General features: G+C 43.9%; 1 protein-coding gene across 2 annotated transcripts in view; it reads right to left on the reverse strand.

Annotated features, from left to right (window-relative positions):
• Positions 1-18,797, reverse strand: part of LOC117367932 (collagen alpha-1(I) chain-like) — a 539,431-nt gene that overhangs the window by 444,826 nt on the left and 75,808 nt on the right. For both annotated transcript variants that reach the window (XM_033961051.1, XM_033961050.1), the window contains exon 2: positions 2,658-2,805. In XM_033961051.1, the coding sequence (XP_033816942.1) occupies positions 2,658-2,805 (148 nt within the window). The remainder of the gene's footprint in view (positions 1-2,657; positions 2,806-18,797) is intronic.

An 18,797-nucleotide genomic window follows, 5' to 3' on the forward strand; every position in this document is an offset into this window, starting at 1 on the left:
TTACTACCATAGATTTTGAGATATTTAACACCATGGCACATGTTAAATTTCTGCAGCTAACCTTCTGAATAATCACACTTGCCGTCAATGTTCAGTTTGTGATGGGTGGCTTTTGGCTTGCTTCATTACCATCAAATCAGTCAATGGCATGTGTTCACACTTTCTTTGCCAAACCCACTCATTCATTTTTTTGCCCTATGCAATGTTTTTCTGGTTTTTATTAATTTCTGAAACCCCCCCCCCAAAAAAAAAAAAAAAAAAATCCAGCAGAATATGAGCCCACACAGGCCAAACAGGCTCATACATTTTCCTAGTACACTTTGGAGTTTTGACTGCTTCCGATTTTACATATTTTTGTAAAACATCACTCTTTGTGAGCAAAACTCAAGTCTACAGTACTCCTGATGCAAGTGTGTTTCATACACCGAAACACATTACTGTGTTGGGTTTTCTTTCAACTTGAACATTAATAAACTGATTTATAGCATTTTGTTAGCTTTGGTTGATTGGTGGAAAGTCCATTGTCCCATCCCAATGTTTTTTCTTTCATTAATTTCTGGTTCTTACTCTCATTGTAAAATTTGAATAACTTATCTTTCTGAGTGGAGTCTCCATCTCTTTGCTATTTAACAACCCTCTGACCTTTTTTGCTTCTCACTGCCACCCTGAGTGAAATCTGCAGCTCTCTTTGCCACTTTCCAGCCCTCTGACATGCAGCTGTGCTGGTTTCAGAGTGTCTCACATCGGGGAAATTGACTGCTTCCTGTTTGCGTCAAATGTCAGTTTTTGGAGCTTTTTGGTTTACAAATTTTGATAAAGGATCTTGTACCTGTACATTCAGTAATGCTCTAACTATCTGAAATGCAGTAACACTGCAGAGTGTACAGTGAGGTCTGTGGTAAATCAAAGTATTCAGTGATGTACTTTATTTCAAAATCTGCTGTGTTACTGTTTGTGGAAGGGATATCTTCTCATGGTATTATTTCTAATGTATCAAAAACAAATCAGATGTGTGAAAAATCAATAATGTTAGAATATACACCTTCACCAAAACAATATGATAAATGTCGCAAAAAATATATATAAACAGTACTGCTGCAGTTTCAATGAAGGAAGTTTCAAATGAATGGAGGAAAAAGCCTCAGACTGGAACCCTTCCACCACCACAATGGTGGTCCAAGGTGGTTGGGCAAACACCTCACTGGCAAAAAACCTCCAAACTTACTCCCACAGATTGTAAACTTAAAGCAGGGCTGTGTTGTGTAAAAAGATAGAGGAAATATCCACTTTATCTTATCGGTTGATCGGTACACCAACGGTGGCCAGCGTTTCACATATCTGCTGCCTCAGGGTGTAAAGCGATCCGATCAAACTAGAACCAGAATAAAGTAAAACTTATATCAATAAACTGGACAAATGCACAGCTTCAGAAAAATCTAAAAAAGAAGAAGCCACTGAGACATACCTTTAAACTGGACGCAAACCCGCATCTCATGATCAAAAGATGGCTGCACCATGACTGTACTGGGATTGATAAAGCTCTCCCGGGTAGCAAACCCGGAAGTGAATACGTGGCAAAAGTGCTACTGAAGGAAAATAAATGCTGACTCGTATAGAAAAACTTAAGTGAATGACATTGAAAAAATACAAAAAACACTAGAAAACTAACTAACGAGTTACTAACTTAAGTTTTTCTATACGAGTCAGCATTTATTTTCCTTCAGTAGCACTTTTGCCACGTATTCACTTACAGGTTTGCTACCCGGGAGAGCTATATTAATCCCAGTACAGTCGTGGTGCAGCCATCTTTTGATCATGAGATGCGGGTTTGCGTCCAGTTTAAAGGTATGTCTCAGTGGCTTCTTCTTTTTTAGATTTTTCTGAAGCTGTGCATTTGTCCAGTTTATTGATATAAGTTTTACTTTATGCTGGTTCTAGTTTGATCGGATCTCTTTACACCCTGAGGCAGCAGATATGTGAAACGCTGGCCACCGTTGGTGTACCGATCAACCGATAAGATAAAGTGGATATTTCCTCTATCTTTTTGCACAACACAGCCCTGCTTTAAGTTTACAATCTGTGGGAGTAAGTTTGGAGGTTTTTTGCCAGTGAGGTGTTTGCCCAACCACCTTGGACCACCATTGTGGTGGTGGAAGGGTTCCAGTCTGAGGCTTTTTCCTCCATTCATTTGAAACTTCCTTCATTGAAACTGCAGCAGTACTGTTTATATATATTTTTTGCAACATTTATCATATTGTTTTGGTGAAAGTGTATATTCTAACATTATTTCTAATGTATAACACTGCTTATATACCTTTACTGGTATATGTTTCTGATTATATATATATATATATATATATATGCAAGTACTGAATTATATTTAATACACAATTTATATTCATTGCTTACATAATCATGCAAACAGAAAGACCCCTTCCATTAGCAATCAATTACATTTGTGGTTAAGAACATGTTAAGAAGACACTCTGGAACTATAACACACAAGCTCCATTTAGTCTACCCAATTTCACTTGTTCTGTACTGCCTTAGGCCTCAGTTGATCTCTGGGTTCCTCTCATATTATGACCTTGCTCTAGAACCTCTTCTACATTTGATTTGCATATGCCAACAGGGAAGCATAGAAAGTGAGAACTTGCCTGCTTCCAAACACTGTGTGGGTTGGGAAGCTGAGGGTGGAATATTGGCCAATCTCAAGAACACTGCAGTTAGCTTCATCGTAGATAACAGACATGTTCACAAGGTCTGAGGAATGCATTGTAACCTTGTCCAGCAAGTTCACTTCATCTGTAATGAGGACATAGAAAAGTAATGAAATTATTATTTAAATGTTTTATTATAAGCTATCTAGAACTGTCAATGATAGATGGTCTACAAGGGGAACAATTCTTTATGTAGGCACCTTCATTTAGGTGCCCTGATGACATAGTGAGAGAATATTCTATAATGGTGTCTGGGCATCCAGATTCCATTATAGAATACAAGTGTAACCTGGTATTGAGGGTGACTTACATTTATGTGTCCCAGTTACACCATAAAAAAGTTTTTTTCAATATGAGAACCAGGTTTTCAAATACCATAGGCAGTTTCAATAAGGGAATTATAACTCTATATCCAGGAGATCCTCAGATGACTGTGTGAATAGCATAATTCACTCATGGTAGCAATCCTCATTGATCTTCTTTGAATCTGTTATTTCTAAACATTAATTTTTATTACTTATTTTCTTTTGTTAGTTAAATACTAAAGTTAATTTAAACTTAGCTTATAGTGCAGTGTGAAACCCCTTCTGAAGCATTTTGAATCCTTCAAGGTTGGGGTTAGATTCAACACAACGTCAGGGAGTTTTCCAATATGAGGACCGTTAGTAAACGCCACGGCCATTTTAAACAATATGGCAGCAGCGTGTGAATTGAATGGATAGGTTATTTTAATAAAATAAGTGAGATAACCCATGCTATATATGATCTTCTGCACTGCACTACTGTTGAATCTAACTCCGACCTTGATGAAGGGGTTTCACACTGCACTATAAGATAAGTTTAAATTAACTTTAGTATTTAACTAACATTAAAAGAAAATAAGTAATAAAATTAATATTTAGAAATAACAGATTCAAGGAAGATAAATGAGGATTGCTACCGTGAATTAATTATGCTATTCACACGGTCATCTAAGGATCTCCTGGATATCCTATATAATAAAAGACTAAGCGCACATGCGCACTTAGGATTTCGTGTTGCCTGCCACTGTGGTGTGTGATCCGTGGCAGCCAACCCAGCGGCAGGGAACATTCTGGCCACTCCCCTCCTCCCGCCCTCACTCACCGTGGAAGCCAGGCAAGCTCTCTCCCTGCCCACGTCCTCGGCAGGGAACATACCTCGGCCCTCACTTGCCACCGCCGCTGCTGATCCTCCTGTAAAGAGCAGCCTGCGATGGTGGCCGGCTTTAGCGATCCCGTGCGTCAGAGGGAACGTGCTACCGAGGCTGGAGAGCGGCCTGCGAGGTTCGCTAAAGCCGGCCACCATCGCAGGCTGCTCTTTACAGGAGGATCAGCAGCTGAGAGGAACCGCCGCCGGCACTTTTAAAAACTTAAAACAAAAATCTTCGGCCGCAGCAGGCCAGCCCATGGGAAGGGAAGTGAAGGGGGAGGGGCCGAACGGAGCAGGCCAGATCGCAGGGAGGGGATGAAATGGAGCAGGACAGCTCAGGTAAGAGAAGGGAATTGCTTCAGCAGGGACATGGAGGGGAAGGGAAATACGCTGCTGCTTCTGCAAAGGAAAGTGGGGGGGGGGGAGAAGGGAATGGGAGGGTGGGGGAAAATGCTGCTACTACTTCACAGGGACCTGGAGGGGAAGGGAAATACCGCTGCTGCTTCTGCAAAGGAAAGTGTGGGGGGGGGGAAGAGACAGAAAGAAATCCAGGGAGACAAAAGAAGTCCAGGGAGAGAGACAGACAGAAAAAAAGACAGACAGGGAACCAGAGAGAGACAGACAGAAAGAAAGACAGACAGACAAAGGGTGCCGGGGAGAGAGAGAAAAATAGCAGGAGGGAAAGAGACAGAAAGAAAGGAAGAAAGAAAGAAAGAGACAGGAGCAGGGAGAGAGACATAAATAAAGAAAGACAGACAGGCATATATTCTAGCACCCATTAATGTAACAGGCTTAAACACTAGTAGGGTTATAATTCCCTTATTGAAACTGCCTATAGCAGGGCTGCCCAAGTCCAGTCCTCGAGATCTACTGGCAGGCCAGGTTTTCAGCATATCCACAATGAATATGCATAAGAGAGATTTGCATACCAAGAAGACAGAGCAGGCAAATCTTTCTCATGCATATTCATTGTGGATATGCTGAAAACCTGGCCTGCCAGTAGATCTTGAGGACCGGACTAGGGCAGCCCTGGCCTATAGAATTTGAAAACCATCTTCAGCAGGGACCAGTTATACCAGCCATAGACCTCGTTTAACTGTGGCTGTGTAAATGCGGTAAGGAAGCATGTAATTTACAGTGTTCTGCAAATTATACGTACAAGTGAGAGCCCCTGTCCATGTCCTGCCTATGTTCAGCCTATGTGTATACCCACTTACATTTAGGGCCTGTTTTACAAAGCCGCGCTAGCGGCTGCTGCTCAGTAACGACCCCAAAGCCCATAGAGATTTTAAAGGGCTTCGGGGCTGTTGTCGCACGGCTTTGTAAAACAGGCTCTTAGGCACTATTACCAGGATTTTATACTGTGACCTGAAAAAAACCAAAACAAAAAACCACATATCAAAATGTTTTTGGTCATATCTTCCACAGAACTCAGCCAATTCTTATGAAATTTAGTGTGTCATGTCCTGAATGAAGTTGATGTAAAATATTGTAAATATTTCCCACCGCACCACAACACTACCTTGTGAAAATGAATTGTGAACTGAATAAAAACACACCAAAAAGTATCTAATTGGAATCAGAGACAGCAAGTAGGTGGAGGATGAAAATTTAGGAGTGGTTTTCCCGAGTCCTATCGCCATTTTGAAGAAGTTGGACACAGATGAAATATAACTGGATCAAGAAGTGAAGGTGAAATGGGGAATCCCTTTCAAGTATAACCGGACTTTAGTGGTTCAGGAGTTGTAATGTATTCTAAAATGTAGAAAGAACTGAACCAGATGGACTTGAAGTACAGCTAAGTTTGAAAAGCTTTCAATTTTCTTTCAATCTCTGCATGAAAAAGACTATTATTTAATGCACATGCAGTGATGTACAGTGCAGTGATGTATATTTAGTAGTGAATTGTCAAGTGTGTGCATGTGATGATTTGAAGACTTCTACGATGGATATGGAGTGATCAATGATCTGGATAATTGCTGATTGAAGGGATGAGGCAATCTGTTGATGCCTTAAAAGAAAAAAAAAAAAAAAAGAGTTGGACTATTCATTTTTTCAGTGGACACTGATGAAGAGTTGGACTATCTATATATAACTTTAATGAATATTGATAAAATAGAGAATCAAGTGGAATTTTTTTAGATCCATGAAACTGAACTGAGGTCTTTTTCTCCATTTTTTTCTCCTTTTGCAGCTGTTAGGAGCATTAACCCTCTGTATCAGCGCCCAAGCACAATCTTTGATGGATTTATGGTTATAGAATATCCCCATTTTTGTGTCAAGAATTAAATGCTAATCAGTATCAAGCCCTAGGATATAAACCAACAGTTTTTTGGTATCCTTTTTTTCTAATATCCTTTTCAACCTTTAAATACAGGCTTCAGCTGTGTCACTCAAAGCTCAAATCTTTCATTGCAGTGAGATTCACACACCCACCTCGTTATCAACCTTCCTTTCTATCTTATCTAATGTTAAATAACTTTATATTTTTATCATGTTTAATAAATGTTATAACAGCAATCTTATCTTTTTAACATAATGTCCGTTGGCCTAGGACAGGGGTAGGCAATTCCGGTCCTCGAAAGCCGAAGCCAGGTCAGGTTTTCAGGATATCCATAATAAATATGCATGAGATAGATTTGCATCTCAAGGAGGCAGTGCATGCAAATCCATCTCATACATATTCATTGTGGATATCCTGAAAACCTGACCTGGCTCCGGCTCTCGAGGAACGGAATTGCCTACCCCTGGCCTACGAGAATGTGTCCAACATGCTTCACCAAAACAAAAGCTGCTTTTTCTAGACTTCTCCGTTTACTGCTGTATCTCACCGTCTGCCCCCGCATTTCCAGACATATATTTAACCTTACTCTCTGTTTTCTGTCCCATAACCAATTCCTAATTCACAACAAATCATTGCCTCCTATACTATGACTTTAATTTTCTCAGAAGCCTATCATGTGGAACTTTGTCGAAAGCTTTCTGAAAATCTAGATGTCAGATCTTTTCTACAATTCTTGCAAAATCAACATAAAATTCAAATGAGATCCCTTCATATGATCAATCTTCAAATGATCTATATCAGTGTCTTGCAAACTTTGTCGAGCTGTAGCACACTAAACGTAGTGGCTGCAGCTCGAGGCATCCGGAAGTGCATGGATGTTAGCATGATGTCATGCGCATGTGTTATGTCATCATGTCGACATCTGCACATGTGCGAAGGCCCTACAGACAGGTCCTGAGCCACCAGTGGGGGGGGTGCCAGCAGGGAAGACGCACAGAGAGAAGGAGAGGCGCTGGCGACGGCTAATTGCCTACAGCAGGGGTAGGGAACTCCGGTCCTCGAGAGCCGTATTTAAGTCGGGTTTTCAGGATTTCCCCAATTTGCATGCACTGCTTTCAATGCATATTCATTGGGGAAATCCTGAAAACCCGACTGAAATACGGCTCTTGAGGACCGGAGTTCCCTACCCCTGATCTACAGGATGTGCCTCTCACAACAAGAGGCATGCTCTGTAGGCAGTCACAACTATAGAATATTTTGATTTACGCTGGTGCAAAAAAAAAATTAAAAAATCACTATTCTGTATAGGGATCTTCAGATTGCTGTGGGTGTTTTAGCCCTGGCGATGTTAGATTAAGGACAGCATTGACGCTAAGAGCCCCTTCAGCAGACTGTCTTCCCCAACCTTGATAAAGTAATTGAAATGCGTAAGAGAGAAAGAGGGAGGACGAGTCAATGCTGGAGCAGTATGATTAAGTTAAGTTTACACTTTAAACTAAAAATTTTATAAAAGTTAAAAAAGATCAAAAAAGAAGTAAAGATTGAGATATAGTTTAACACACTGTGATGTTGGATGCTAATGAGGATTGCAGCCATCAGGTGTTATGCTACACCCATGGCAATCTGAAGATTCCTCTACAGAACAGTGATTTTTTTGCACTAGCGTAAATCAAACAGTTGACATGAATTAATGTGCTATAGCTGTGTTGCATATAAGAACTAGTAAAACTGATAAAACTTGTGGGAGCCGTAGGCAGTCAGCCAGTGCCAGCGCCTCTCCTCCTCCCCAGTATTTCGTGGCAGGCCTGAAATCTCAGGAGGCCATGGCTCACAGTTTGCGATACACTGATCTACACTTCTCCCTCCGGATTCACGGGAGATAGGGGCAGAGCCGGACCGCGAATGGTGAAAAACCGTGAATATCCAGCTCTGACCCACCCCCACCTCCCTCCCGGCCTTACCTGGTGGTCTAGTGGGCTTTTGGGGCAGGAGCGATCTTCCTACGCTCCTGCACCGTGCAGATCGCCATTAGGAAATGGCTGCTGTGAGTTCCCATAGTCTCTCGAGACTACAACAGGAACTCCCTACAGCTATTTCCTAATGGCGATCTGCATGGAGCAGGAGCGTAGGAAGATCGCTCCTGCCCCGAAAGCCCGCTAGGCCACCAGGAAAGGCCAGGATGCCGGGGGGGAAGACTTAACGATGGTTGGTTTTTTTTTTTCTTTTTTCCCCCTCCCCCCAAAATCACAAATATGTGAAATTGCAATTGCCGAAACCGCGAATGGGGAGGGGGGAAGTGTACAGTATACAGATATCAAGACTAGCAAAGCCACCACCTCACAGTTACTGTATTAAACCACCAGGATGACTCCAGCCCTCAGTTCAAGCATATGTCACTAATGTGGTCCTGCACTTAATAAAAAATAGTTTGCTCACTCTTGTTCTACATCAAAGAGCTTTTTAAATGATGCTAATAATAATAACTGAAAAAGGAAACAAAGTAAAAGGATAGCATTACATGAAATAATGCTCTGTTAATGAAAATAATCCTATATAATAAAATACTAAGCGCGCTTGCGCACTCTTACCCGTGTTCCCTGATCCCTGATCTGTCAGGCTGTGGTCAGTAGAGTGCGCATGCGCGCTAAGCATGAAAGGCAGTGCGGAGCAGCTGTTGGCTTCAGGCGCACGCAGCGGCTGTCAGCGCCTCAGCGAAAGGAGGTAAGGACAGGGGTGCAGAAAAAGGAAGGGAGGCTTACTGCTGGACGGGGGAGCAGGAAAGAGGTGTTGATGGACAGGGAGGAAAAAAAAAGGAAGGGAGGCCTACTGCAGCACAGGGGGAGCAGGAAAGAGGTGCTGATGGACGGGGGGGGGGTAGAAAAAGGAAGGGAGGCCTACTGCTGGAAAGGGGGAGAAGGAAAGAGGTGATGATGGACAGGGGGGAGGTAAAACAAAGAGAGAAGGACTGCTGGATAAGGGGAGCAGTGAGGGGTGGTGGTAGACACAGGGGAGGTAAAAGGACAGGGGGAGCAGGCAAGAGGTGGTGGTGGACAGCCCAGGAAAAAGAAAGACAGAAATACAGAAAGCGGCTAAGGAGAGAGAGAGAGAGAGAGAAATAAAGACACACACATATATTCTAGCACCCGTTAATGTAATGGGCTATAAGACTAGTATAAATATATTGTTTGATTATGTATAATTGTAAGTTGAATGTGCTTGTATTGATGTATTATATGTTATATATTCATGTATTGCACTATTGAAGTATGAAAATCAATATATAATTTTATTTTTAAAAAGAAAAGCATTCATGCAAATAATTAATGAGCATTGCAATAGCCCTCAACAAACTGCTCAAACTTCAACATATCACTATCTTAGGTTTTATTTATTTATATAACTATTAAATATGTTGAAAATTCAAAACATATGGTAAGTGTCTAAAATGTCCACTACAGTATAAAAATGTGTTTCAAACTAAAAAAATAATCGACAACACTAGTAACTTCTTTGGCAGAAGCAGTAGTGCAGTCAGACAAGGTGCCTGGATTATTCGATGCCACTGGTGCTGCTCAGTTCTATAGAAAAAAGCCACATCACCGACGTTATATAGTTCCAATCACAATCACAGGACTTGGACATTTCAGCAAACAAGTGCTTACTTCCATGTCTGACAAAGATAAGTTGCTGGCATTACATACCCCTCCCCCACCCCTTTTACTAAGCAGAGGTTCCTACCGCACCCAGGAGGGCTAAATGCTCCAACGCCCATAGAATTCTATGAGCGTCAGAGCATTTAGCGCCCCAGGCCATGGTGAAAACTAGAGAATGACATGGTGACAAAATTCATCACCGTTCCAGTCCCCGCGGATAACCGCAGGAAACCATCTTCATGTCATTCTTTAAGGAGAGAGGGAAGAATCAGAGTATGAATGGCCACAACCACTGACCCGCAAGCTTTGCTTTGAAGAATGCTGGTGTAGAAGGACTGAGGTTGAGATAGACACTACAGAATGACAGTCTCTGGTATCCAGAGCAGATATTGTGATGTCATAATGCCTCATTCCACCAGTGCCTAAGAGCCAATCACATCAGTGATGTCACAATGGCTTCATTATCCTTGGCTCACATAAGAATCAGAGTATGAATGGCCACAGCCACTGACCCGCAAGCTTTGCTTTGAAGAATACTGGTGTAGAAGGACTGAGGTTGAAATAGACACTAGAAAATGACATGGGATTATTTCCCGCGGTTATCCGCGGGGACGGTGACGGTGATTAATTTTGTCACCGTGTCATTCTCTAGTGAAAACCTCCACTATGGCTTAGTAAAAGACAGTAAAGAACCCCTTAGACTCCCAACAAGAATGACACCTAAAGTTTAAATTTAAACCATCCAAATAAAGGGATTTCAGTATGGGCTCAATTAACCCTCTGAATCACAAGAAGCCCCGGGCAGGTGTTCATAGGTGACTAGCACCAGACCGAAGGTCTAAATAAACCCTGCCCCGTACATAATCTATTCCCTTGTTTCAAAACAGATTTCCGATATGAAGTGCAGGTGTGCATTTGAAGGAGGGTGAAAAAGGAGATAAAGTGCTTGGAATCCCCCTAAAATCAATCAAAAATGGGAATCAATCAAAATAGTCATAAGTAGTGTGAGAAAAAAAATTCACAATTAAAAGCTCCTTTTACAAAGGTACGTTAAGGCCTTAGTGCGCGCTAAAATGCTGCGCACGCTAGCTGCTACCACCTCCTTGTAGGCAGGCGGTAATTTTTCGGCTAGCGTGTGCTAAAAACACTAGCGCACCTTAGTAAAAAGGAGCCCAAAGTATCAAATCGCTAAGGCACAAGTCACTTAGCCGAGTCCTCTCAAGTTCACGTCGCCACAATATCTTGCGATTCGGAGGGTTAATTGGGCCCGTACTGAATTCCCTTTATTTGGATGGTTTAAATTTAAACTGCAGGTGTCATTCTTGTTGGGAGTCTAAGCAGGGCAGGATTAACCAATAGGCAAAGTAGGCACGTGCCTAGGGCCCGAAATGGTCAGGGGGGCCTGATGAAGGAGGGCATCAACATTGTTTTTTTCCAAACGGTGATGGACCCCTCCAGCATTGATCGGCAACGCGCCCCCCCCCCCCCTCCCATCAACGGAAAGTAAGACAAGCAAGCAATGCAGGTAAGAAAGGCAACGGGAACTGTAATTTTGCAAGCGGTGCTGCTTGCCCAAAGCTTCCCTCTGATGCAGCTTCCTGTTTCCGCCTGTGTGCATGGTAGGGCGGGGTGGGGCAGGGGGGGCCCAGTGTACCTAAGGGCCCTCGACAAATTAATCCTGCCCTGAGTCTAAGGGATTCTTTACCAATTATTTTATTCTAGTTTTCTATTGCATTGGTATATTTTTTGTTTTTTGAAGCCTATTTAGTAAAAAAGGGTCGTATGTTTTTAATTTGAAGCACATTTATATACTGGTCACTTTGAGAATCTTTTGGCTATTTATGTTTTGAATGTTCACCAAATTTAATATTTATATCTATGTAAAAGCACATGATGGTGTCATGTTGAAGTCTGAGCAGTTTGTTGGGGCTGTTGGTATTCCAGCCTTGTAACCTTTGTCCATTAATTATTATCCAACGCTAATACTTTTCAAAACAATATATTTGTATTATTTTAATTAAAAGAGCATTATTCCATGTGATGTTATCTTTCCACTTTATTTCCTTTTTCAATTGACACTAGTGAAAGTGGTACCCCTGTTTTTGGTTTGACTAAGAATAATAATATTTATTTATATGCCACATTATCTAGGCTTACTGAACAGATAGAATAATAAATGTAACAGTTCAAAACAAAACTTACACCCAGAGGAATTGAATGAGCGTTGGAGCACATGCCATGCGGCACTCAGCTGCACAGCTTTGTAAAAGGGGGCCTTAATATCAATCATAACTACAACAGCAAAAGAAGGTGTACTTCTGATGATATTTTTCCCATACTGAAACAGTTATTTATGTGTTGATCTTTCTTTGTACATTACCATTTTTGTGGTAATGACAGTGGGGGAGGGGGTTTGGGAGATGCCCGAGGAATTCTCACTGGCCTACAAATGAAGTAGAAAAAACACATTATTTTCCAGTAAAATTTAATGCAACAAGAACCTAAAGTGCTATCTGCTGGCCTGGGTCAATTCTTACTATAGTTAATTTCTATTGAACCTTTAATATAAGAAAGTTAATTCTAGTGAGATTCTTGATAACAGAAAAAAGTAAAATGTGTTTTGTTTTGTTTTTCCAAATTCTTTATTCATTCACTTTTAAACTACAGTTGTGCGGGGTCACGTGATGTCGAGCTGCTGAGCAGACGTCGGTGGGGTTAGCTCCCGATCCCATTCCCACCATCGGCGATTTTTGACCCCGGAACGCCGCGATTTCGCCGCAGATTTTGGCGCTGGAGGTGGTGTGACTCTCTCCCAGTGTTTTCCTGCCATCGGGGCTTTATGACCAGCAAGCTGCCGCGCCGGGAGAGGGATCGCGGTCGCGCGGGTGAGTCCAAGATGGCCGACCGCGAGTCTCCTCCGCCGCTCCCGGCGCCGACCGCGTGGGTGTCTGAAATAGTGGCCGAAGTGAAACTGCTGCTGGAGGGATCACTGACCACGAAACTGCAACCGATTGGAGACAAATTAGATTCTGTGGACACTCGGCTGGAGACGCTGCAGGGAGAGTTTTCCTCCTATCAGCAGCGTCTCACCACGTTGGAGGATAGAGTTCAGCAACGTGAAGGGGACCATCAACAACTTCGAGCTCAGCTGGCCGCTATGGAAGCAAAGGTGGAGGACCTTGAGAATAGGTCCCGTCGGGGGAATCTGCGACTGGTAGGCTTACCTGAATCAGTGAAGGATGGTGAGCTCCATTCCTTTCTGGAATCTTGGCTGCAGCGCTCTTTAACCTTATCTGAAGCACATGGTCCCCTGAGAATTGAACGCGCTCATCGTTTGGGCCCGCTGGGAGCACCAGGCTCGCGAGCTCGAACTGTCATCCTTAAGTTATTGAACTCTGCCCATAAACAAGAGATTCTGCGAGCCATTCGCACCTCGGGCCCTCTGCTGTATGACAACTCCAGGGTGTTATGTTTCCAGGACTATTCCCCAGCTCTACAAGCCAAACGGAAGGAGTTTACTACCATCTGCTCCCAGCTGTTTCAGATGAAAATATCTTTTGCCTTGCTGTATCCTGCACGTCTGCGGATCCGACATGCTGGTCAGACTCACTTCTTTGTGGTGGCGGCTGAGGCGCTTCGCTTCGTGCAATCCTTGCAGGCCCCAGACCCTGCTCCTTGATAGCCCATTGGTTCTTTTCAGCTGGAGTTCCACTGATCGTTATATGCCTCCTCTGTCTGATGTGTCCTGGAAGCCTTGATGCCAGATGGCCAGCTCCCGTGGTGGTCTGCTCTGGGCAGTACTTATTTTGAGGGCTGGCGGACCTTGATGTGGTGCAGGCGCGATGGACCGATCTGGACTTCCTTCGGACAATATTTTTCTTATCCTGCCTGGAATGTGTGGATGATTGGGAGGGGAGTGCATGTTTCGTTTGAGTTGGATGGAGTGTTTTGTATATAGGGAGCGCTTCTCCCTTCCCGAGTGACTGTATGATTGAGGGATTAGCGTGGCTGGGTGAGACGGGGAGGGAAGATTTGAGTGTTGGGTAGTGGGGGTTGATGGTACCTATGGTGGCTCCGTTGAGCATTTGCTTGTTGATTTCTATTGCATTGTTTCCTGATTGGTGGTTGCCCAAATTTAATGCCTAGTCTGTTATGGGGCATCGGGCGGGCGAGGGGTGGTTGGGATTGTTTCTGTGTTGTTTGGGGTGGATACTGGGGTGCATTGCACTTTTTTTTGACTGCCTATGGCTAGGGTTGCTTTGACTCGGCGAGGGTTGTTTCTTGAACATATGGTCTGCTAGGGGGGGGGGTTGGGAGCTACTTCACAGGGCCCTTGGACCACTAGTGGGTCACAAGAGGGATGGGGGGGGGGATGGTGGGAGGACGGGGTGGGTGGGTGGGTGGGTATGTGGGGTTTTCTTTTTGTTTTTCTCTTTCTACTTTTTTTTATTTTCTTTTTCTCTTTTTTCTTCCCTTTTCTTTTGTTTATTTTTGTGTGTTCCTGGTGCCCTACAGTTGGCCTTTTGTCTGGTGGTGGAAGCTCGGGTCTGGATTGAGGCCCTGGGAGCTGGTCGCTGGCTGGGACGGCCTTGCTCTCGGTTCTCTTTTTGGATTTTTGCCTGTCCTTTGTCTTTCTAATTTCATTTATGAAGCCTCTTAGATGTATTTCCTGGAATATAAATGGGGTCACTTCACCTATTAAACGACAAAAAATTTTGAGAGCCTTGAACCGTCAGAGAGCTGATCTTGTCTTCTTGCAGGAGACGCATTTGTCAGCGGCAGAGCATGCAAAACTCCAGACTTGGTGGGTTGGTCAACATTTGGGCGCACCGGCGAACAACCGTAAGGCGGGAGTTCTGATTTTGATTCGGAAGGGGTTGCCCTTTGTCCTTCAACAGCAGTGGGTGGATCCTGGGGGACGGTACATCATTGCTAAGGCGCTTCTTCATCGTCAGCCTGTGATTCTTTGTAATGTTTACGCTCCTAACAGCTATGACTCTCGGTTTTTCTCCTCGCTTATTCGCCTTCTTGGTCAACATTCGGATATTCCTTTATTGGTGGGAGGGGACTTCAATTGCGTTCATGACCCTTTGTTGGATAAATCACTTCCTACTCCCCAAGACAGGGTGCATCCTACTAGGGGTATTTCTTTACTTTGCTCATCATTGGATGTTCTTGATGTCTGGCGGACGCTTCATCCAGGTGAGCGTGATTATACTCACATTTCTAGGGCTCATGCCTCTTTATCCCGGATTGATTACTGGTTGACTTCTAGCTCTTTGTTTTCTCAGATTGAGTCGGCCACGATTGGTTCCTTTGATGTCTCTGATCACACCATGATTTTGTTGACCTTGCATTTGGATGTCTCTTCCCCGGGCTCCTTCCGCTGGCGATTTCCGCTCCGTTTGTATAAGGATCCGAAGTTTCAGGAGTTTCTGCTTCGGAAATGGTCTGACTATCAACATCATAATATGGAACATCGGGCTGACTCTACTCTCTTCTGGGAGGCTGCGAAAGCGGTGCTGCGCGGTGAGATCATGTCATATTCCAGCCATCAAAGACGTGCTCGAGATAGGGAGATTTTACACTTGGAACGTAGGGTAGGTGACCTACGTCGGCTTTACGGTCATTCTCACACTTCCTCTTTGCGTTCTCAGCTCTTGGCCTCCCAGTGCAAGCTTCAGGAATTGTTGCATGCTAGAACGGTCAAGTCGCTTGCTTATTATAGGTATCAACTTTTTCGCCATGGGAACCAACGTGGGACGCTCTTGGCAAGGGTGGTCCGTCGGTCAGCGGGTCGTACTCCTGTCCTCCAACTTCGCTCAGATGGGGGGGCCATGGTCCGGACGGATGCCGAGATCAACGCGGTGTTCTATGACTACTATAGACAACTTTATTCGCAACAATCTGATTTAATGGATGGCACGGCCTATTTAGATGGCCTTTCTCTTCCGGGCCTGTCTGCTCAGGCAGTGCTGCGTCTTAATGCCCCTATCACGGCTGAGGAGGTAGCAGGAGTAATACAGAATGGGTCGTTGCTGAAGGCCCCCGGGCCGGATGGTTTCCGGATGGAATTCTATAAACTCCTCCATCCCACCATAGCACCAGTACTGGCTGAGACCTTCACGGCCGCTGTCCAGCGGGGCACCCTTCCGGATTCTCTCTCCTCTGCTCAAATAATCGTGCTGTTGAAGCCTAATAGGGATGCTGCCCTTTCTTCTTCTTACCGTCCTATCTCACTGTTGAATGTGGAGGCCAAGATGTTTGCCAAGGTTTTGGCTAATCGATTGGCTTGTGTTCTTCCTGATTTGATTGCTTCCCCTCAGGTGGGATTTGTGCAGGGGCGTACTAGTGTGAAAAACATTAGATCCATATTGGCTTCCTTGGAATTTGTGGAGAGGACCCGGCTTCTTTCCCTATTGGTCAGCTTTGACGCGGAAAAAGCCTTTGACCGTGTTTCTTGGAACTTTTTATTTGCGGTCTTAACTCGGTATGGCATAACAGGGTTTTTTCAGGATGCGATTCGGGTGCTTTATCATTCACCTACAGCCTTCGTTTGGGTCAATGGCCATAGTTCTCCTCTGTTCCCCATCCGTCGTGGTACGCGTCAGGGCTGTCCCCTTTCTCCATTGCTCTTTGTTCTGTCGTTAGACCCCTTGATCCGTGATATTCAGCTTAATAGAGCTATTTCAGGCATTCGAATTGGTTCTACCGAATTCAAGATCTCAGCTTTTGCGGATGATCTCTTGGTTCATATTTCAGATCCCATTGTATCTCTTTCCAATCTGATGGCCACTTTTCAGGAATATGGCGATTATTCTGGTTTTAAGCTTAATCTTGACAAATCTTTAGCGTTGGCCACGTCCTCGTCGTTACGGGACTCTTGGCCTGGGCCCTTCCCGCTTCAATGGGCTTCCTCTTCGTTTCGTTACTTAGGGATCTTGTTGACGCCTTGCACTTCGACGTTATATCGCGTCAACATTGATTCTTTGTTCTGTTCCTCGACTGCGTGTTTTGCTCGTTGGTCTCCTCTTCCACTGTCTTTATTAGGCAGGATCCATTTGTTTAACATGATCCTTTTTCCAAAATGGCTTTATACTTTGCAATTACTTCCTTTGTGGCTTCTGAAACGGGACATTACTAAATTGCATTCTATGCTTTCTAGATTCTGCTGGGGGGGTCGACGACCACGGGTGGCGTTGCGTTACCTGTTTGGCTCGTGGGGAAGCGGGGGACTGGGGTTACCGCAGTTCCGGTTATACAATGCGGCCTGTTTGTTGCGTTACCTGGGGGAGTGGCTTTCGGATCGCCAGGATTTTACTCCGAAACCTTATGAGAAGGATTTTTTTGCCCCTTGGCATATTTTGTCCTTGGTGCAGTCGCCTCGTTCTGCCTTACCGGTGCCATTTAGGGGAAGTGTGTTGTTACACTCTCTACGCATCATCTGGTCTTATGTATTGCATTCCTGGAAGGGTACTCCCTCGACTACCAGATACTTACCTATTCAGGGGAATCTGCAATTTAGCCCTGGTAGTGAGAATGCTTGTTTTCGTAAACTGGCATCTCGGGATTATACGCTGCTTGCTCATGTTCTCCAGGCTGATGGCTCTTTAAAATCTTGGGATGTTCTAGTCCGGTCTGGAATTTTTTCTGTGGGTGACTTTTTTGCGTTTCGGCAACTTCATCATTATATCCAATCTCTCCCCCGAGCCGCTTTGGCGTTTCCGATTGAGGATAGATTTGCGACACTACTGGATCCCTATTTGGAGACTGGGTTTACGGTTTCAGGTCTTTATAAAGATCTCCAGCGTTGGTTAGGTCCGGCTGATCGTGCTGCACTCCAAGCTCGCTGGTGTCAAGATTTGGGGATGGCTCAGGACGCTTTGGATCTCCCTTCCTTAATTTCCAGAATTCCAGGAGTGTCTGTTAATGCAGATCTCCGGGAGTGTCAATTTAGGGTGATTCATCGCGGCTATTTTACGAAAAGTCAGTTATATTATTCAGGTTATACGGATTCTCCGTTGTGTCCCAAGTGTCTCCAGCAACCCCACTCGTTTATTCATGCCTTTTGGTCCTGTGTGAAAATTAAACTCTTCTGGAGACGGGTTTTATCTTATGTGGAGCGCATTTTTGGTAAAGCACTCCCCCTTTCTGCTGCTGGTCTCCTGCTGGATAAATATGAGGCCTTTTGTTTGTCTGATTCGGGTCAGCGGCAGTTTATGAGACGGGTGGGTGTCCTGGGGAAGAAGGTGATTCTGGCTGTTTGGATTGGAGATACCTTGCCCTCCTTTTGGGCTTGGAGGAATCGTTTGCATGCTCTGCTGCTGTTGGAGCGGAAGGATGCGTCTTTTAGCCTGCGAAGAAAACGCCAATTTCTGCGGATCTGGGATTCTTATCTTTTTTCATTAGCACCACGTGCTCGAAGTGACATCCTGAATTTATTGTAATTCTCTCTGGGCCCCGAGCTTGTTGTATTTTTGTGAGGGCACCAGGGCACCTTCTATTTATTTTCCCCCCCCTCCCCCCCCCCCTTTTTTTTTTTTTTTTTTTTTTTTAATTTTTTTTTTTTTTTCTCTCTTCTCAGTGTTGGAGTTTACCTTTTCTCGCTGGCAGTGGGTTATCTGAGTCCAAGCCTACTGCACTAGGGTTCTGCTATTTGTCAGATCAGGGGGTTTGGGGTGGGGGTGGGGTGGGAGGGGTGTTGAATCCGATCTCTTGTATCTGATTATTCTTTGTAATTGTGATTCGTGTTTGTTGGTTTGTGTTTTTGTATATTTTGATAATAAAAATTGATTCAACATAAACTACAGTTGTGCACAAACATTAATACATTTACATAGAATATTACAATTAAAGCACGTTAAACTTACAGAATTTATAACAAAAAATTATTTCCCCCCATTCTTCCACCTATTAATCAATAAATAGATAACTACAAGAAATATCTAAACATCCCCCTTAAATCAGTTC

This window comes from Geotrypetes seraphini, chromosome 10 (assembly GCF_902459505.1).
Source record: "Geotrypetes seraphini chromosome 10, aGeoSer1.1, whole genome shotgun sequence".
Taxonomy (NCBI): domain Eukaryota; kingdom Metazoa; phylum Chordata; class Amphibia; order Gymnophiona; family Dermophiidae; genus Geotrypetes; species Geotrypetes seraphini.